The sequence below is a fragment of the Aristolochia californica genome, unplaced genomic scaffold (genome assembly GCF_029961685.1).
Source record: "Aristolochia californica isolate CCGP_79_NKW_82.1479 unplaced genomic scaffold, dmAriCali1.0.hap1 SCAF_13, whole genome shotgun sequence".
Taxonomy (NCBI): Eukaryota; Viridiplantae; Streptophyta; class Magnoliopsida; order Piperales; family Aristolochiaceae; genus Aristolochia; species Aristolochia californica.
Genome location: NW_027181804.1, coordinates 5,618,752 through 5,636,717, shown reverse-complemented (window position 1 = coordinate 5,636,717; position 17,966 = coordinate 5,618,752). Strand labels below are relative to the sequence as shown.

Genomic DNA, 17,966 nt, shown 5'->3' with positions numbered 1-17,966 from the left:
TGCCACAGCTTGCATTGATGTCCAAGTGAGTACTTCTCGTCGTAGCAAAAACAAAGGCACTTCTCTCTCTTCACCTGCATTTCGGTGTCAAAAAGCATTTTGTATGAGAAGTCTTGCCATGTCGTCGCCAGAGAGGAAGGGGAAAACCCTTTCCGATCAAAGCAGGGAGAGATCTAGGATGGGGTTTGATCCATCATCCTCGCGATCGACCTTGTCCCCACACACCCGAGCCCATGCCTTTTAAACTCACCCGTGCGGCCTAGCACCGAGTTGCGCTCGTCGATTTGGCGAGCCGATTTCATCAATGTGATGAGTGACTCGAAGCTCAGCCTGTACATCATCCCGAAGGCCGTTGATGAATGCTCCCATTTTCAAAGCTTTGACCAGAGGGGCTGACAGGAGGCAATGGCGTCGTCCTGCTAGAGTATGAGGAGGACCTCGTACAAGCCTCTGGTTTGCGATGGATTGAAGCGTCGAAGGAGGGCAGACCAGAACCGCTACTAAGTACACATCGAAGCTCTGGTTTCTACCATCTAGAACTAATTAAGAGCTCCTCCCTCTAGGCAAACGACGGTGGACGGAATCTTGTCTTCCTCTTCGACAGTGTTGATGACGAAATACCATTCAGCACGGTAAAGCTAGCCGTATGGGTCTTCGTCGGAGAAAACAGGTAACTCCAATCTTCTTCCTCTTTGTTCCATGGTTATTTCTCCTCAATTTCCTCCTCCGAAGAGCCTCTCCTCTTGAGCCGTCATTGTCTCTCCCATCGGCGACTTATCTTCGGGTCTCATACCTTCCCAGAATTCCAGCAAAAGCTCTCGAATCGATTTCATGTCGATTTTGAGTTCTTCCATTCCACCATTCAATTCCGAAAATTCCTTTTCCACTGATTCGATTCGTCCTTCCATCTTTGATCTCACCATACCCAGCCCAATCTTACTCTGACACCAGAGTGTTGGAGACCGGGGTCACACAAGGCTTACCTGCTGTAATCAAGCTCCTGAAGATGATTCAGTCCAGACTTCGAGGGCCTGGAAGCCTCCCTTCTTGCTGCCAATTTTTCCTTACCCCTATCCTGCCAGCTCCCTCCCCTTTATTACCTTATTCCCATAACTAACTGTCCTTAAAGGACAGTTCTGTTGCTGCTGCTGCTAAATGGACCTGCCACACTGGGTGCTGAGGTGTCTTCCCCCTCTTCTACCTGATTGGCCATAAGATTGGGGGCCTATCAGAGTCTAAGGTGAGTCTCATGTAACACATGTCCCACAAGTTGAAGTATTTTGTATTTTAGTTATTTTAGTTCTACTTGAAACCAAAATCATCATTTGCAATATCTCTATTAGCTGATATTCAATTATGCATTTTCTTTTTTGAAATTGAGCTAATTTAAGGTACTATATTTTCCATTAGAATTTAAACTCAATATTATTCCAAAAAACATACAAATCTTCCTTAAAACAATCTTAGAAAGCACCATAATACAAAAAAATTGTTGTCAACAAGAGAGCAATTAAGATATTAAAGAGCCAAAATAAAGAGAATACAAGAAAATTGAATAATATATTCTCAAAAAAACGAAGATATAATAATAATAAATAAAAAGCAAAACATAGAAAAATGCTAATACAGAATTGACAAAAATGATAATCTAGATTGTGAGAAAAGTTTGCCATATACTTTGGCCACTTCAAACAGCAAGATTATTGAATTAACAAATGCTCATTTTTTTTTTTTGATGAAGATGTAATTAATGCTCATTTCATAAAAACAAAACACTTTTAACCAACAAATGCTACAAAATTACGTCAGTTGTAAAAACAAGGTCATGAAATCACCTCAAAAGAATTAGTCAAGTAGCCACCCATTCTATTGAACTCCTTTTTGTATACAGCCATAAGCAAGTCAATTGCACCCTGCACAAATAGACACCAGAATAGAAAAAAAATATCTTCTCAGAAAATGATGAGAGCATATTTCAGGACTCTAAAGTTACCCACCTCTGATATCTCTAGTGAAGGCATATGGGGAAGGAAGTCATTTCCCACAAATAAACACATGAAGACAAAATCATCAATTAATCGTTCCAAGTCAGCTTTCACTGATGAATCTGAAATTTTCAGATCACGCTTTAAGTAATCCCTGAGAACCCAAATGTGGAGAAACTGTATAGGAAAAAAAAGTAATTTCATTGAGTATGAAAGATAAAATAAAAAAATTTAAACATAAATCACATTCTATTGGAGCTTGCCAAAAAGATAGGAGCTTCTCATTTTACTATTCCTCATAAAACTCAGAGAACCTTTTTTTTTTTAGAAAGTGATGAATTTATTAAACCAGAAGCAAAGCAAACAAGATTAGTCAGACCTCCTATCTTAATGTTATAACCTACCTTTGTCACAATAGCAGAGTTTTGCTTAACAGTGAGTGGCAGTTTTCTCTCTGCCACTGTCGTAGCTTTATATTTCTAAAGCAAAAGGTTACAATGTTCCAGCCATGAAGTAACACTTTTGAGTGTACTAGAAATGAGAATGTTGACATAAATAAGGGACTAAATGGAAGGAAACAAAATTACAGTGCACAAATCAACGGACACTTACGAATAGCACTACTTTGTTATAACCTAATATGGTTTGATTAACAATGATCTACCGAGGAATTCAGAGCAACAATTTATGAAATGACAATCTAGAAAAGGCTAAACAAGGAAGAAGGAAGTGATGAGAAAAAACTAGAAAAAGATCATTAGACAGAGTAGCTAGCAAACTAACTACTTGATTAAATATAAAAATTCACCTAGTCAACCACAACAGAGTTGGGAAAAGACTTTTTTTTAAAAAGGGGCGCTTTATTGAGAAAAGAAGCCAAAAATACAAGGCAACAGAGAAAAGACTTTGACACTGATGCTAAGTTAAATTGTGTAGAAACTTAACAAGTTGTATAACTATACAAAGGAAACTTTCTATTCATGAGAGGATAATCAGTATTACATTTTTTTACATGTGCCATTCAGTTAATGCTTTAAAGTTAGTCAAGTCAATCAATTGTGTGGGTTCTTACTATTTAAGTAGAATTATCAAAATTTCGCAAGATTGAACTAGCACAGCAATGAATAAGGAGGTCCGAAGTTTTCCAGTTCCTGATTTTCCTAGTTCTACCATTAATAGCCTATAGTTGTGAAATTAAGCTGGTATTTTGTAAATTAAAAATTAAGCCTTTATTATGTAATTAATCAAAAGCTTCCAGCAACTGTAAATTTTTATTTGTTTGACATGCATATCTTCGGTTTTTCAAAATATTTTTCACATCTCTTCTTACTGGCTGCACTAAGGTCCCAACCTACAGGATCAACTGCTCAAACACACAACACAAATGTTTTTTAATAAAGCACACAAAAAGCAACACAAACCTGAAATTTTAGCCTCATGGAATCATCAACTGTAAGTTCCTCTCCCTTTATATCCTGCCCTTCTTGCCGAGCATTATGGTTCTTTTCACTTTTTCGAAGTGTCCAAATATCCTTAATGCAACAAAAAAAAAAAAAAAATCAATAAAAGACTAGAATAGGTACATGACCAAGCTGTCTTCTTCAAATACCTACCTCTCTAAGAATTGTAAAATGCACTTCATGGGTGGCCAGAGCAAGCATGATTAAGTCTGCATCCTAGAAAAAAGGAAGCAGAGTTTATTTTTTAAAAAACAACAACAAAATTGAGATTTTGAAGTTGGCACTTGGTAGAACAATAGATACAAAAATGAAGAAAAAAAAGGTGTGACATTACCAACCCATACAAGCAATGCTTAGTGTTTGGATCAAACCCCGGCAGGTTCCTTTGTAAACGAAGGTATGACATTATTTTGTGCTCCCCCTCACCAGGCACATTGGCATCCGAAAGAATGACCTTCAGTTATATACCAAAAGAATAAAAACTTTTCACTGCTTTTGAAAAATACTTCAAGTTTACGACAGGAAAAACTCGAATGAATAAAATTAGTTATGAAATGACAATTAGATAAAACCTTGATACTGCGCCACCCTGGATCATTGTTTAACCTCATATGTATATAATATTGGAGAGCCAAAGATGCTGCTGCCATGAACTCCGTTCCAGGTGTAATGACATTAGAGTCCAGGACTTTAGCTTGCTCTGGATGGACTAACACATCTCCCACTTTCTGGAGTTCACTCCTTAGCTTCGCTGCCTCAGCCACCTGTATTGTTACAGCCACAAATCAAAGGTTTAAAACTGAAAGAAGTCACAAGGCAAGCTGAAGAAACAACAATTTAACTCACTGCATCTGCTGCATCCTTCGCTGCTCTAAACCTCCTTGCACGTTGCTGATTCATTTTTGCTCTAGGGGCTACTCCGTCTGCAAAAAGATTAATCTCAAAAACACTAAATGACCATAACATGAAGTAACCCAGAAATTAATCATACCAAAGTTCAGGACCCACCAATTGCCATGTAAAGAAGCTTTCGAGGCCGAATGATTGAGAAAATGCGATCAATATACTTAAACATGGCTACAAAAACCTCCTCGTAATTTTTTGGAGCCGGCTGAAAATTTTAAAACAAAACGCAAAATATTCACACGTTAGAAAACAATTTAACACGGAAGTACGACAAAGAAAAATATATACTAACAACCTGATCTTCGGGGTGGAAACAAGGGTGAATAATGTTGTTCATGTCAAGGTATAGGTTGTCAAATTCAATTTCATTAGGGTTTGGTCTACTTGTGTCAATAGGAATTGTTTGGCCGTTGACGACAATGGGAACTTCTTCGAGCACTTCCACGACAGTGAGAGGATATTTTTCCGACAGCCAACGATAAAATGCAGGAATTCCCATTTCTTCTCTTCTCTACTTAATTATTAAGCGGTTCCCCTTCTATCTGCTGTGAAGAGCGATCGAAGCTAATAGAAAGATAAAGGTTGTGTAGGGCTGAGCACTGAGGACATATGAACCAGCGGCCGACGGGTGGTGTAGGGCTGGGCACTGAGGAACAGGTTGAGAGAGACGAATCCGCCGCTTAAATACCGAACGGGGGGGGCGCAAAAAGTAGTAGATTACAAAACATAAAAATACCATGTCAAACAGCAGTAGAAAAACAACATTTGAATCTCTCAAAACAAAAATTCAAAAACCCAAATCTTAAACTCCAAAAGTTGTAATCTGGGTGTTTAAAATTATTGAATTTAACCAATTTTGAGAATGGAAACTCTTCCAAAAAAATAAAATGAAATAAAAACATGGAGCTCCCTCCTTTCCTTTTTACTATATAATCAATGTCTCAATTCTATGTTCCCCCAAAGCATGCTTAAAATCTTCACCTATGACAAAAATAATAAAGTGTAATTTATTAATATCAGATAAAAAAATATTTTCTACTAATAATTACTTCTTATAATGAGAAATATTAAATTTATTTAATAAAAAATTTTAAAAAATGTAATGGGTGGGATTATCTTCATAGACTTCTTTTCGGGCTATAATCAACAAATAAAAATTTATTAAATAAAACTAGAATATTCAAAAAAATATCATAATGAATAATTATCAAATACTAATTCGCTTTTGTTTTACTTTTCATTGCGTAGTGAAGAGTATGAATTTAATCATTGCCACAAAATCAAAGGTTGAACAAGATTTTGTGTCAAGAAAGGATAATACGGAGGCTATTATAGATATGAGAGTTGCAATAATCTCTGTTTTTATCTTCGATAATACCAATTTTCAAGCTATTCAATTTTCACCACTCTAAAACACCAAACCATACAAGTCACTTCCTGTAGTTATGATTTTAGTGAACTCACTACTTCCACTTGATTCACATAAATCATTAATGTTGAACGAGTGTTATAAAACTTTGATCGACCCAACTAGTTGAACATGTTTCAACCAAACCAGGCATATGTTCGAGTTTGATATATGAAAAACTCGAGGGAGTATGTAAACCTGGTTGAGCCAACAAACTTGAGCGTTTAGACCATTAAACCAAACGACACGAGAAGCCAATCGGAACCAATGTGAAAGAGGGAAAAAGGGATCAGGGGTCTTAGAACCGTTAAGACTAGAATTCATTTCATTACCTTTTTACCATTATCTTTTTTGCTCTTTAGAAGACAAAAACCCCAAGCCATCGAAGAGAGGATTGTTGCAAATTTCATGTTCTAACTACTTGACAACAGCTCAAATGACAATCTTCAAGGTTGTTTGGATAAGTGATTTTGGCCATTAGTTTTTTCAAATATGACAATTTTTTCATGAATTCTTTGTTGAACTCTTATGTTCTTGCATTCGGTTGTTAAAGAAGGGATTAACATCAAATTCAAGGGTAAAGGGAACTTTGGGAGGTTTCCATGGTTGATGTCAATCGGCGGCTAGTGAGATAGTGAATTATCTTTATTTTGGAGAAAATTTGTTAAATTATTTTTAATCTAAGTTGTACGAAAAGAGGTGACAAATCTTTAGAATGAACTTCAATTTTCTTTTTATTGGTTCAATTTATTCACAAAACTATGTGAATCTTGGGATTGACTGATTTAACTTAATTCGCAAATTGACTCGGCTCGATGCGACCCCTAATGGCACTTCTCACCATTGCCTCACCTGATTTCAATGTGAGATGACTTAGTAGGGATAATGGTGATCAAAATGAAATTAAGATAAAGATAAACGAGATATACAATTTGTGTAGTATGGGGGATTTCTAGTCCAACATAAATAGTCAACATTTGCAACTTTGCCGTGGCCTAATATCACCGCACGAATACTCTAAGGTCTGTTTCTTTATCCAATGACCTTTTTTTTTTCCCACGTACGAGTGCTTACATGGTCAAACTGTTTATTTGGTCTGCCGTGAGAGCTGCAAAAGCCGGCAGGCAAGTGACAAGGCGTGCTACTTCTTCGCCTTCGTTTTTCTACATCAGATCCTTCAATCTTCAGACCTCCGAAAAAATGGAGTTCATTGATGAGGAAGCCCGACCAAGATTCCTTTTCCAGTCCCGAGTGTCTTCTTCTTCTCTTCCGAATCCCGAACCCCTCTATGTTAACAAATTTCAGTTAGCAATTTGTGCCGCCGCTTCTCTGGCTACCGCTGTCGTTACGTTCCTGTTCGCCGAATCAACAACTTTACAATGCCTGTTCTTTTGGGTCGCCATGTCTCTCCTTCTTGGCCCTCTTGCTCCTATTTCCCACACCGGTGGTGAAATTCGTGTTGGAGTAGGCGAAATTGCCGAGCTTCCGGATCAAGATCCTGCAGAAAATGAAGAGCCCAAGAGAGTGAACCCTAGTCGCAGATCCAAGGTCAGAAAGGCCGACGGCATTCTGTTGAATAGTCCCGCGCCCGTGGCGAATCCGGTCATTACGGATAAATCTGAAAAGAAAACCGGGAATGCTGTCTCAAATGCTGCTGAATCTGCGGCGACAGAAGAAAAGGAATGGGTGGAGGAAGATCTTGAGCTTTTGAAGAAACTAATTTTGAAACATCCGGTGGGGGAACCCAGACGTTGGGAGTTAATTGCGGAAGCTTTCCGTGGACGCTATGGATTGGATAGTGTGATCAAGATGGCAAAGTCAATGTCGGAGAAGAGAGTTAATGGTGAAGACCCGTTTGCGCAGTTTCTGAAGCAAAGAAAGCCTCTGGATAAACGAGTTGAAGCTGGCAATGGAGTTTTACCCGCTATTTCCAAGGAGAACGGCGATTCCAAGAAGGTGAATGAGAAGGAGGGGGAGAGTTCAAGTTGGACATCCGGAGAAGACCTTGCTTTGCTTAGTGCTTTGAAGGCTTTCCCCAAGGACACTTCCATGAGGTGGGAAAAGATTGCGGCTGCAGTTCCAAGAAAATCTAAGGCTGCTTGTATGAAGAGGGTTGCGCTGCTCAAAAGGGATTTTCGTGATTCAAAGGCTTCTGAAACTGGGGAGAGGGATTGACAACTGCAAGCTTTGTTTTCTGCACTCTTTCTAGAAGCAACGGTGAGGTATCCTTGTAACAGTGATACAATTTACATAAGAAGAGTTAAGATTCATTTGGGATTTTCTCCCCGCCACCCAAAACAATAAAAATCTGGAAATCGTCTCTTATTTCTGGAGTCTATTGTCTCAAGTTCTTTTCCTTTTCTTCCAAAGACTATGGTGTTGGACTCTTAGTTACAGGGACAGATTCAAAGAATGCAACTGAAAATACAACTTTCATGGCTGTAATCTTCAAAGTAATTAATTGCAATATACTGTTAGGAGTGATTGTCAAAGTATAGTTGAGTTTAGTGGTGTATAATGTTGTTGATTATAAAAAGTTTGTGGCATTTGTGACACATTACTGCCATTTTATGAAGCACATATAGAGAATAAGAAAAAAAAGATAAGATTTTACATGATAAACATTATCACTAAGAGGAGATTATATTGCTTTAGAGTTACAATTTAAGACAATCTCAAATTCTATTGGCTGTACCTTTATCTGTATCAAAACAAAGGGAACAGATTATATATATAAAATTTTGAAGATATTGGCCATCAAGAATGGACTACATAAACTGCGTTGTAGTGGATGTCAAGCAGTAAGTTCAGTATCTTTTAAACAAGCACGAAGGCATGTTTAGTTTCATCTCTTCTCATCCAGATCACTTGTAGCAGAACCTTTTGTATTTCTGTGTTTTTTTTTTTAAATTATTTTGGAAGAAGAGAAGTCATGCAGGAGAGAATTGTGTTTCCTTTAATGGATGCTTCACATACTGTGTTACAATCTGCTCTTCAGTTAATCTGGTGAGCCAAGGACCCAAACTAGCTTTGGTTGTGTTTGAACTTTGAATTACATTGGATCAGGAATATTGAATGCTCTACACTTGCTTCAATTCTATCTAGTTTTTAATTTATGCAACTAAAGACCACATGCCAAATTCTGGTTGTTGAAGGGGCTTGAATCTTTTCCTTGGGATTTTTGAGGTTTTGAAGCCCCATTGTTGCTTGGTGAAGAAGAACTTAAACCTGGACTTTGGGAACTCCAGCAAAGCAGTTATGGTTACAAACTTCTCTCCCACCGTTCTGTTTTAGCTCTCACATTTGTGATTGAATGGCAACCATGTTTCATAAAAAAACAGAATCCATTCCTTTTTGTTTGAGCAGGAACTCCAACATTTGATTTTGACAGAAATACTCGAGAGCGACATTCAAATAACCAAATATTTTGAGCAGTTTCTTCTCAAGACGCTTGACAAATCAACATTGATGACACTTCATTGCCATTTTCCATTACCTGTTCACTGCTCATCAATGAATCCAAGACCAGCACAACCTTCCACTAATTCCTGTCAAACTTCTTCAAATGTCTAAATCTAAACATAGCATATGGAGTTTAATCTTTTCCTCTTACGACCTATCCCATCAGCTTTCTTGTTTCTGAAAGAGACGTCAAGACAAATCAATGGATTCCTGCTCACAAACTTGTTATTAATCAGACTGAAATGTAGTCTAGTAGGACGTTAGCATCTATTTATGATACTGTAAGGTTGTCAGAATTTCAGACCTTACCATTTAGCATCATGAAGCTTCTTTTCCCATTAAAAGAACAGATCAAATGAATTGGAATGAATGTACAAATGACCCATAAAATTTTCTTTTCACTCAAGTCACATAGACGTTGGTGATGCAGTACATGTCCCCACTAAGGGCAGAAATTTTTCGAATAGAACACTAGAAATTTCATTGCACAAGCTTTGCAAATACTCAAACAGCTAAGAAAGAATGGACGCAGAATGCAACACCAGAAAAGATGAGTCTATACAAATGTAACTATGATGCACCTCGAGAGTAAATTAGAGCAACAAGGAGACATTAGCACTCAAAACATGTAGTAGTAGTCGTCGGTGGAGACCTGTAGGTAATAAACAATCGCAACCACAAACGTTAAGAAGGAAGAAAGCTCCATTGCTAGGGCCCCCCAACCAATAACATTTGCATGCTTCAGGATAGCAGGTATTGCAACGCTTCCGACTGCTGAAGCTCCAGTCAAGAACTTGGTAGCATCCACCCAACTGAGTTATCAGCAAGAGATAGAAGATTGTTTTAGCAAAAAAAGCTTAAATAATAAAATGAAAATAGTTTTTTTAGCTCCAATTACTTACCTATCCCCACTGCTTGACATGAGGGAAGAAGTGTCAGACCCCGCAAAAAACAATAGAGGCATAGGAAGAATTACATACATTAATACTGCACAATAACCGGTCAAAACATCGTTATAGTTTTAGTTTTTCTAATGCTAAAAAACTACTTTGTCTTATTGAATAAGAGAAGAAATGAAAAGACAGACTCTATAACTGAACGATCATTACCAGTTAGCATCGGCCACCAGTTATTGTACAAAGCACATGCCTGCAATTAAAAATATGCTATATATCGATTAATTATCAGTCATATCCACTAGAAGTAACAGCTAAACATAAATTTATTGGGTTACTGACCAAAATCTGCAATACAATTCCAGAAGAGACCAAAATTGCTAAGAAAGCAAGTCTTCCAGTATGCAGGCAGGTACGAACATAACCTGGTAAGTCCGCCATAACTTGATTTGCTAACAACCAAACTGATATATCTAAATGAAGAAAAAGATTTAGATGATGATAAACCTACTGAAAGGACCTGCACAAGCAGTAATGCCAATGATACCATTAGAGAAAACTGCAAAAGAATTCTTACGCTATTACCTAAGAATGATCCATAATTTTGATATTAGGGGATCAAACGAAGCCATTTGCTTAAAAAATTATTGATATTGATCTAAATTCACCAGAAAGAGTAAATACCAGCGTGAGTTTATGCTGACATGACTTTCTCATGAAAAGCATCAAACAGAAACCACATGAAGCACTAAAGGAGCTAAGAATTATCCCAAATCTCCCAGGTTGCAGACCTTATAACTCCAGCAGGATATTAGTAAATTTAGAACACAAAAAAGTTTGTGTAATCGATGCCACAGTTGGAAAGGCAAATCCCCATCCATGCCATAGTTCCTAACACCGATCTGCATCTTAAGTAATTCAAGTATCCATCCCAGTGGTTCACAGGCACGTAAATACCACAGATAAGACACAAAAACAACATGAGAGCCAAATGAGCGGAAACTTCAAAGTTGAAGCCGCCAGTAAAACGAAAATCATGTAAATTCAGGAATTTAGATTACTTCGTCAAACCATACAGAATCAGATAACAGAAACACTAAAAACTCAAATAAAGATAGAACAGATATCGAGTCCGCAGAGAGATGGAGAAAGAAAGAAAAGGAAACCTAATAATCTGGTTTCTCAAGTTTTCAGAGAGAGGAACGAAGATCAGGAACTCACCCAAAGATTCTGTTTTAACCTCGATTTGCGTTCTCTCGTGTCGAATCTAGGTGGTCTTTTGAGCACTACATTCGAGGGAGACCCTTTCTCAACCCCCGGCTTCGTCGTCCGAGGTTCCATACATGTTGTAGAGGCCGGAGTATGAACAGGCACAACGAAGTGACGAAAATACCCCAGTCCCGAGTCTGACGACTTGGGAAGAACTCACTTCCAAAGTCGCAGTTCACTCACTCGTTCGGTACTAACCCGGTAAGTGACCAGGTGCGGTTAAACTCAGATCAACGGGATTTAACTATTTGATTTGAATAAATAAATGTAAAAAAAAATTAAAATGAGAAAGTTTCACTCTCTTTCATGGCGATGAAGACGGCAGATGAGAGTCCCTCTACTAAGAGATGGCTCCCTTTGGAAGCTCATCCCGATCTCATGAATCAGGTTCCTGGCCTTCTTCCCTTGTGCATGTGTTTAAAGTTTTGTATGGGATACTGGTACTCTAGCTCTGTTTATTCAATTCTTTTTTGCTTATGGGGCAGTTTGTTTGGGGTCTGGGACTTCCAATGGACGAAGCAGAGTTTTACGATGTGTACTGTTTTGATGATGAGCTACTGGAAATGGTTCCAAAGCCAGTTCTTGCTGTTATTTTTCTGTTTCCCATCACTGCCGAGATAAAGAGCATCGATTTTCCATGATTAGTTTTAGTGGTGTATTTGAACATTGAGTGGTATTATAATCGAATTAAGGTCCATTATTACAGTCTGCGCATGTATCAGGCATTGAAAGCTTTCTTCTTTACTTGACTGATCTTTAGGAGTGTTTGCTAGGTTGTGTGCAATGCGTGATCTGTACAAATGCTTTGGAACTTTGAATGGGCAAGAAAGTATTGTCTACAGCTTGTTAAGACAGTCAAACACGGTCCACTGTACCTACCTGAAGAAAGCTAATTGGTTAGGATACGTATCGCCTACTTGTACCTGCACTGAGACTTTTTTTTATCACCCTTGTGATGATTTTCCGCTAACAGCTTGGTGTTTCAAGTGTCGGTTCCAATTCTTTCTGTGTAATATGTGTCCTGAGAGGAATAAAAATGAAAGTTTTCCAAACCCATCTATCTCTAAGTAGTCCGGTAATGGTACAATCTGCATTGACTAAGGCCAAGAGGAGGTCATGTTGGATTGTGTCCTAAATCCCCAAGGGGTCCATCTCTATCAACTTAAAACCTGAGGAATCTGAGGGAATAAATGTACAGTTTTCTTGATATGCAAATCATGTAAGTGATTAAGTGTACTCTAGCACATGTAAAGTGCTGTTATTGCTCAATTATTCATTTTGAAGTATTTCTTACTATGTATAGTATTGTGACCTGCCAATTTTTTTTCTTATTCTCACACTGAAGCACAAAGACTATTGAAGGAAATGGTATGTAACAGTGATAAAAAGGTTTGAAGGGTTTTGTTGATTGAGCAAATAGCTGCATTGACACATTTCTGTTAATGATTCCCAGTGTCTCATTCTCTCACCCTTAGCTTTACCAAAGTGCTTAGGGTGCTGTTTCCATTGTTGGGAAGAATATTCATCAATCATATCAATGATAAACTTGATGGTTTTTTTTTTTTCTTCCATTTAGTCTTTAAACTAAATAAATGTGTTTTCTAAAATAAATGATTTACTGTAATATGCAATGAGAACATTCATTCAATTGATAGCTGTAGAGCAGTTTCATTTGTAAGTCTGTGCTGTTGAATATTTTCTTTGTGTTTCTCATCCTAATGAATCTATGAAATCCTATCAGTTATTTTTCTCTTTCCTCATTATTTTGAGAGCATACACGGTTCCTTGTGTCGAAATTTTTTTGTCATAAGAAAATTGTTTGTTTCTACAGATATGGCCTTTGGTCCTAGGCTAAGCTCTTGTACTCTTTGAAGGATACTAGGAAATTAAGTCAGAAGAAAACTCATATGAACTTTAAAAATTACAGCTGAAGGTATTGAGTAGAATGATAATAAGTTGGCAAACCCTGTTCATAAAAAGGAAGGAGCAATTATGGACTACTGCCTGTGTTGGTTTCTGATGCATCCTAAGGTCATCCTCTTGTTTGCTCTTTTGTTAATTAAATATTCCTAAAATACACTCCTTTGAGAGTCTCTTCTTGGATGTCATATTGGGTATCTGAATCATACAGGCCAGACTCCCAAAATTGTTTTCTTAAAGATAATGACATTAAGGCACATAGAGCAAAGTTGTAGAGTCACATCTGACCAAGAGACATGATAAAAAACTAAAAGAATGCATTTGAGCTTGATACGACGAGTGATTGTGGGACATTAAGTCTGTTAAGGAATAGTCCCACATGGATTAGTGAGATCAAAGACCTTGAGTTTATTAGTTAGGAAAAAGACTTCCTAAGGTGGCTAGTCATTTTAGGATAGGCCTTGGACCCAATTTAACATGGTATCAGAGCCAGTACTCGTATGTGGGCATTCCACCCAAATTATCTACGTACCTACGGGTGAGGGCCTCCACCCAAATTATCCACGTGCCTACACGTGAGGGGAAGTTTTAAGGAATAATCCCACATGGATTAGTGAGATCAAGGATCTTGAGTTTATTAGTTGGCAGAAAAGGTTTCCTAAGTGACTAGTCATTTTGGGATAGGGCCTTGGACCCAACTTCACACATGGTATCAGAGCTTTGATTTTTAGCACTCGGGTATGTTTAGTAGAATTCCTGAAACCCATTTTTTTCTTTTGCTCGTATTGTTGTTTTATTTTTCGTCATTGCTAGAACTTCATTTTATTTTTATATTGTTACTCTACTTCTCTGACCTAAAAATAATCTCAATATTTTGCCGGTGATGGAGACGACGAACCAACAAGTGTTCTAACTCAGAAAGTTTACTTCACTGCTGCTGCAAGACTTACTGAAAGCGAGATTTTCTGCTTCTCCGAGGATTCTCTGCAATCTTCGAATGATTATTTTTTGCCGATTACTAAAGTTGTTGTGTCTTTTTTTGTTGCCGAGTTAATCTTCCAAAGTCGCTGCCATTTCTGCTGTCTACTTTCCATCCCGAGTGGAGGGTTCCCATTGTCTACATCTTGTCACGATAGTAGGATCCTATCACCAGCCTATAACCAACTCTGTTTCTACGAAAACAAATCTTGGTTATTTTTATTCGGAAACTAATCTTTTGGAGTCAATTTGTTTCGGGAAGATTATTTCCAATCTTGATTAGATCTTGCTCTATTCGGAAGGATCTCCAGCGTCGCTGACATATTTTTTCCGAAGCATATCTGCTCGGTTGGAGCTTGGTTGGCAGAATATGGTTGGCTTGATCCATCAACATATCCAACCAGGTAATCCGAAGCCCTCTGTTGAATCTGCACGGCTCTCTGCTGGCTTGAGTATCTTTCTGCTGAAGTTGCCGTTGCTGAAAGCTCTCTATCTCTTCGCTGGCTCATTTCCTTTTGTGGCTCGTCTCTTCTTTGGCGTTGGATCGGATCCACTCTGTTCAGAAACCAGCATCCAGAAAAATTCTGGTCCGTAATCTCTGGTTCATCGGATCTCTGCTGTCATGATCGCTTATTGCTGGACCATTGCTGTCATTGTTATTAATTTCTGTTGCTGCTGTATCTCGCTTGTTGGCATCCTCTTTCGGAAATCAGTCCGGTGATTCTGCTACTCATTATGAGTATCATGTAGCTGGATTAATTCCTGTAATTCGGGCTTCAACACATTGCTTCTACTGCTGCTCATAGTAGCTGTTGATCCAACCTGCTACCCATGTCACCTGTTGTTTCGCCTACAATCAAGCATATCTGCGAAAACTGTTATGGGATCTTGCCGATACTGACTTGCTGCAGCAGGATCATTTTTTTGGCTATTCTATTTCCGAGTTGCTGGTTCATTGCTGTTTCCATCCTGGGAGCATCGGCAACAAACCAGAAAGCGCTCCACTTCAGAATATAGAGACCTGGTGATTTAACGGGATTTTCTGCTATTTGGAAGATTATCCTGCCGACATCTTCCGAAAAACAGCAACGCCGAATAGAGCATGCCAGCCTTAGAAATAATCAGATTACGTTGCTGATTTATCGTCTTCTCTGTTGTTGTGTTGCCGTTTCTGGACGATCCAGAAAATTGATCTGGCTTTGTTTTTGTTTCTGGAGATCCAAGACTCGGCTCTCTGCTGCTATTCTATTTTCGGGAGGATAACGTTTCTATTCACTGCGCCAACTGGGTTGCCACTTGGGAGGGCGATGATGACTGATCTCCCGCTTTGTTCAGTGTCGTGGGGAAGAAGATGACATTGTTGAAAAATTTAATGTTTCCTAAGTTAGGAAACTTGATTTATAATCCGGGTCGCGCTTGTTCTGCCCAACCCAGACCGGACCGAGTTAACCCAGCAACCCGAGCGTTGCTTCCTTCTGTTCTGTTGAGTTAACTCGGGCCAACTCGGATAGAGTCAACCCGGTATGGGTCAACTCGGGTCTGGGTCAACCTGACTCGGCTAACTTTTTTTTTGCCTCGGTTATACGAGTCTGGGTTACAAGGTTTATACCTATTTTTCCTGCGACTCGGCTATATTGGTCTGATATCTTACTCGGCTTGACTTAATTCTCTATCTTCGGCTGAATTATTATCTTGGATTATTACTCGGTTCCAACATACCATTTGGTGCAACTTCCTTATTTATTGATGGACTTGTTGTGGATTATTTCATGTGTCCTTATTACTCTTAAGGACTTTCATTATTTACCAGTTATCTACTGTTATACTACTGCAAATTTGGTACATGTTATTTGGGCATTGACCTATTTCTGCTGTTGCTGTTGTATCTCTTTGATTGAGACATTATTTCTGAAAAAGAACTCCTCGATTGCTTGTTTTGGGTTCATTATTTGCTGACTATTATCGGCATTGGTTTGTCTGATGCGGAATTTGAATTACTTAAGAAAAATAAAGTACATGGTGGCCTCAACATCTTATCTTCCTCTTTACCCATTACCCATTGGTTATTTGGCAACCTTTCTCCTACCATCCTTTATTTGACTCTCACATACCCCTTTGGACCAACCTCTTATGTGTTGCTTTGGTTGGTTTACCTTTATACACACACACACACACACACACACACATATATATCCGTGGTGCTTTTATCGCTGTCTTGTAAATGACAGGCATTACCCACTTATCACCATTTCTACCTTTGAAAGTCGGTGCCCGGGTTGGGACACCGTGATGGAGGAACTTACTACTACATCTATGTTATTTGGTTCAAGCTGGGATTACTGCCATTACCTCCCAGCTTGAGGGGGAGTGTTGAAATATATGATGTAATTAGGGTGACACTAATGTAATTAGTTTAAATTTCTTGTTTCTTCTTACTCTTATTAGGGTGAAGGGTATACTTGTAATATTGGTAGTTTTGATACCTATAAATATACCATATGGGGGAGGGTTTGGATTAAGTCCATAACCTCTTCTTCCTCCTGTTTTCTCCTAATGGGTGTCTTTTTTTTTCTTTCTCCAAGAGCTAAATCCACGGAGTCCTGAAAATCAACATGGTATCAAAGCAAATACTTATATATGGGCCTCCACCCAAATTATCCACGTACCTATACATGAGGGGGAGTGTTAAGGAATAGTCCCACATAGATTAGTGAGATCAAAGATCTTGAGCTTATTAGTTAGGAAATAGGCTTCCTAAGGTGGCTAGTCATTTTGGGATAGGCCTTGGACCCAATTTAACAAAGTCCATAATGACCCCGTCTGGTAGTACATGGTCCCTAATAGGGCTATTGCTTTTAGATACATATGCTGGGATAGGAGCGGCAACACAATAGTGCTTGCATACGTTGTTTTTTTTTTTCATTTGATAATTGGTGGGGGCTTTATTCAACACACGGAATATTACACATGATACAAGTGGGGAGGTTCCCTAGCTTGTAGAGGGAGGTAAGTCCTAGTGACTAAATGATCACGAGAGACTCCCTCTTTAGCAAGTAAATCAGAAAGACTATTAGCTGATTGAGGCACATGGCTCGATTCAATTTGCCATGCCGAAGAGAAATATGTAAATTTCGTCAAATATGTGCCTTAGCCTCCGTGGAGGCTAAAATTTTCCAGCTGCCTACTTGATTACATTTAGCCTGGAGAATTATGTGCTGCTAACCTTATCCCATTGATCAAGCATTTACTTCAACTGTTGTAGAATTATATTGTGAGGGGACCTGAATAGAGACAGAGAGTGAAACCAGAACTGTCTTTTATGAAACCCCTGAGTCCTAATGGTCCTAGATTTCCAAGTGATGACTCACAGACTTTGCCTTTTCCATCTTTAATGGGGAGGGGGAGGGGGTTGGCGATTCAACCCTGGTTCGGGGTGAGGTGTCATGGAAGTTTATAATGATTTTCAAGTATCTCCTTATGACAGAACTTGGAAAGAGAGGCATGTGTTGCAATGCTGAACTCCATGATAGTATTGAGTGAATGGATATTTCATTTTCATGCCCGAGGAGCTACGTGCATGCTGAAATGTCCTTTTATTTCTCTCTAGCCATGAACACCATGGGACAACAGCTACTGCTGCCCTCCGTAAAATGTCCGAATTTGTAAAGAAGCCAGGAGCAAC

The 17,966-nt window shown here is 38.6% G+C and overlaps 3 protein-coding genes across 7 annotated transcripts in view; 1 reads left to right on the top strand and 2 right to left on the bottom strand.

Moving 5' to 3' along the window:
• LOC137947784 (5'-3' exoribonuclease 3-like) overlaps positions 1 to 5,006 on the bottom strand; it is a 29,337-nt gene extending 24,331 nt beyond the window's left edge. For 2 of the 3 annotated variants that reach the window (XM_068793548.1, XM_068793549.1), the window contains exons 1-9: positions 4,647 to 5,006; positions 4,454 to 4,556; positions 4,292 to 4,368; positions 4,018 to 4,209; positions 3,780 to 3,899; positions 3,599 to 3,661; positions 3,407 to 3,517; positions 1,998 to 2,162; positions 1,836 to 1,913 (exon numbers count right to left, since the gene is read on the bottom strand). In XM_068793548.1, the coding sequence (XP_068649649.1) occupies positions 1,836 to 1,913; positions 1,998 to 2,162; positions 3,407 to 3,517; positions 3,599 to 3,661; positions 3,780 to 3,899; positions 4,018 to 4,209; positions 4,292 to 4,368; positions 4,454 to 4,556; positions 4,647 to 4,850 (1,113 nt within the window). In that variant the 5' untranslated portion in view covers positions 4,851 to 5,006. The remainder of the gene's footprint in view (positions 1 to 1,835; positions 1,914 to 1,997; positions 2,163 to 3,406; positions 3,518 to 3,598; positions 3,662 to 3,779; positions 3,900 to 4,017; positions 4,210 to 4,291; positions 4,369 to 4,453; positions 4,557 to 4,646) is intronic. The other variant, XM_068793550.1, reaches the window with a different exon arrangement.
• A 1,827-nt stretch (positions 5,007 to 6,833) lies between these two features.
• On the top strand, positions 6,834 to 7,934 carry LOC137948574 (transcription factor MAMYB-like). The gene has a single exon (XM_068794664.1). It carries the CDS (start codon positions 6,834 to 6,836, stop codon positions 7,932 to 7,934), a length of 1,101 nt encoding a protein of 366 aa, XP_068650765.1.
• Positions 7,935 to 9,577: 1,643 nt separating this feature from the next.
• LOC137948885 (vacuolar protein sorting-associated protein 55 homolog) lies at positions 9,578 to 11,436 on the bottom strand. 3 transcript variants are annotated; one of them, XM_068795088.1, is made up of 5 exons: positions 11,284 to 11,436; positions 10,460 to 10,590; positions 10,331 to 10,370; positions 10,124 to 10,208; positions 9,578 to 10,033 (listed from the first exon to the last, which is right to left on the bottom strand). In XM_068795088.1, exons 2-5 carry the CDS (start codon positions 10,556 to 10,558, stop codon positions 9,841 to 9,843), a joined length of 417 nt encoding a protein of 138 aa, XP_068651189.1. In that variant the 5' UTR covers positions 10,559 to 10,590; positions 11,284 to 11,436; the 3' UTR covers positions 9,578 to 9,840. The 3 variants fall into 3 exon arrangements, with proteins under 3 accessions (XP_068651189.1, XP_068651187.1, XP_068651188.1); XM_068795086.1 differs by having other exon boundaries at positions 10,460 to 10,637; positions 11,339 to 11,436; XM_068795087.1 differs by having other exon boundaries at positions 11,339 to 11,436.
• Between the last annotated feature and the right edge of the window lie 6,530 nt (positions 11,437 to 17,966).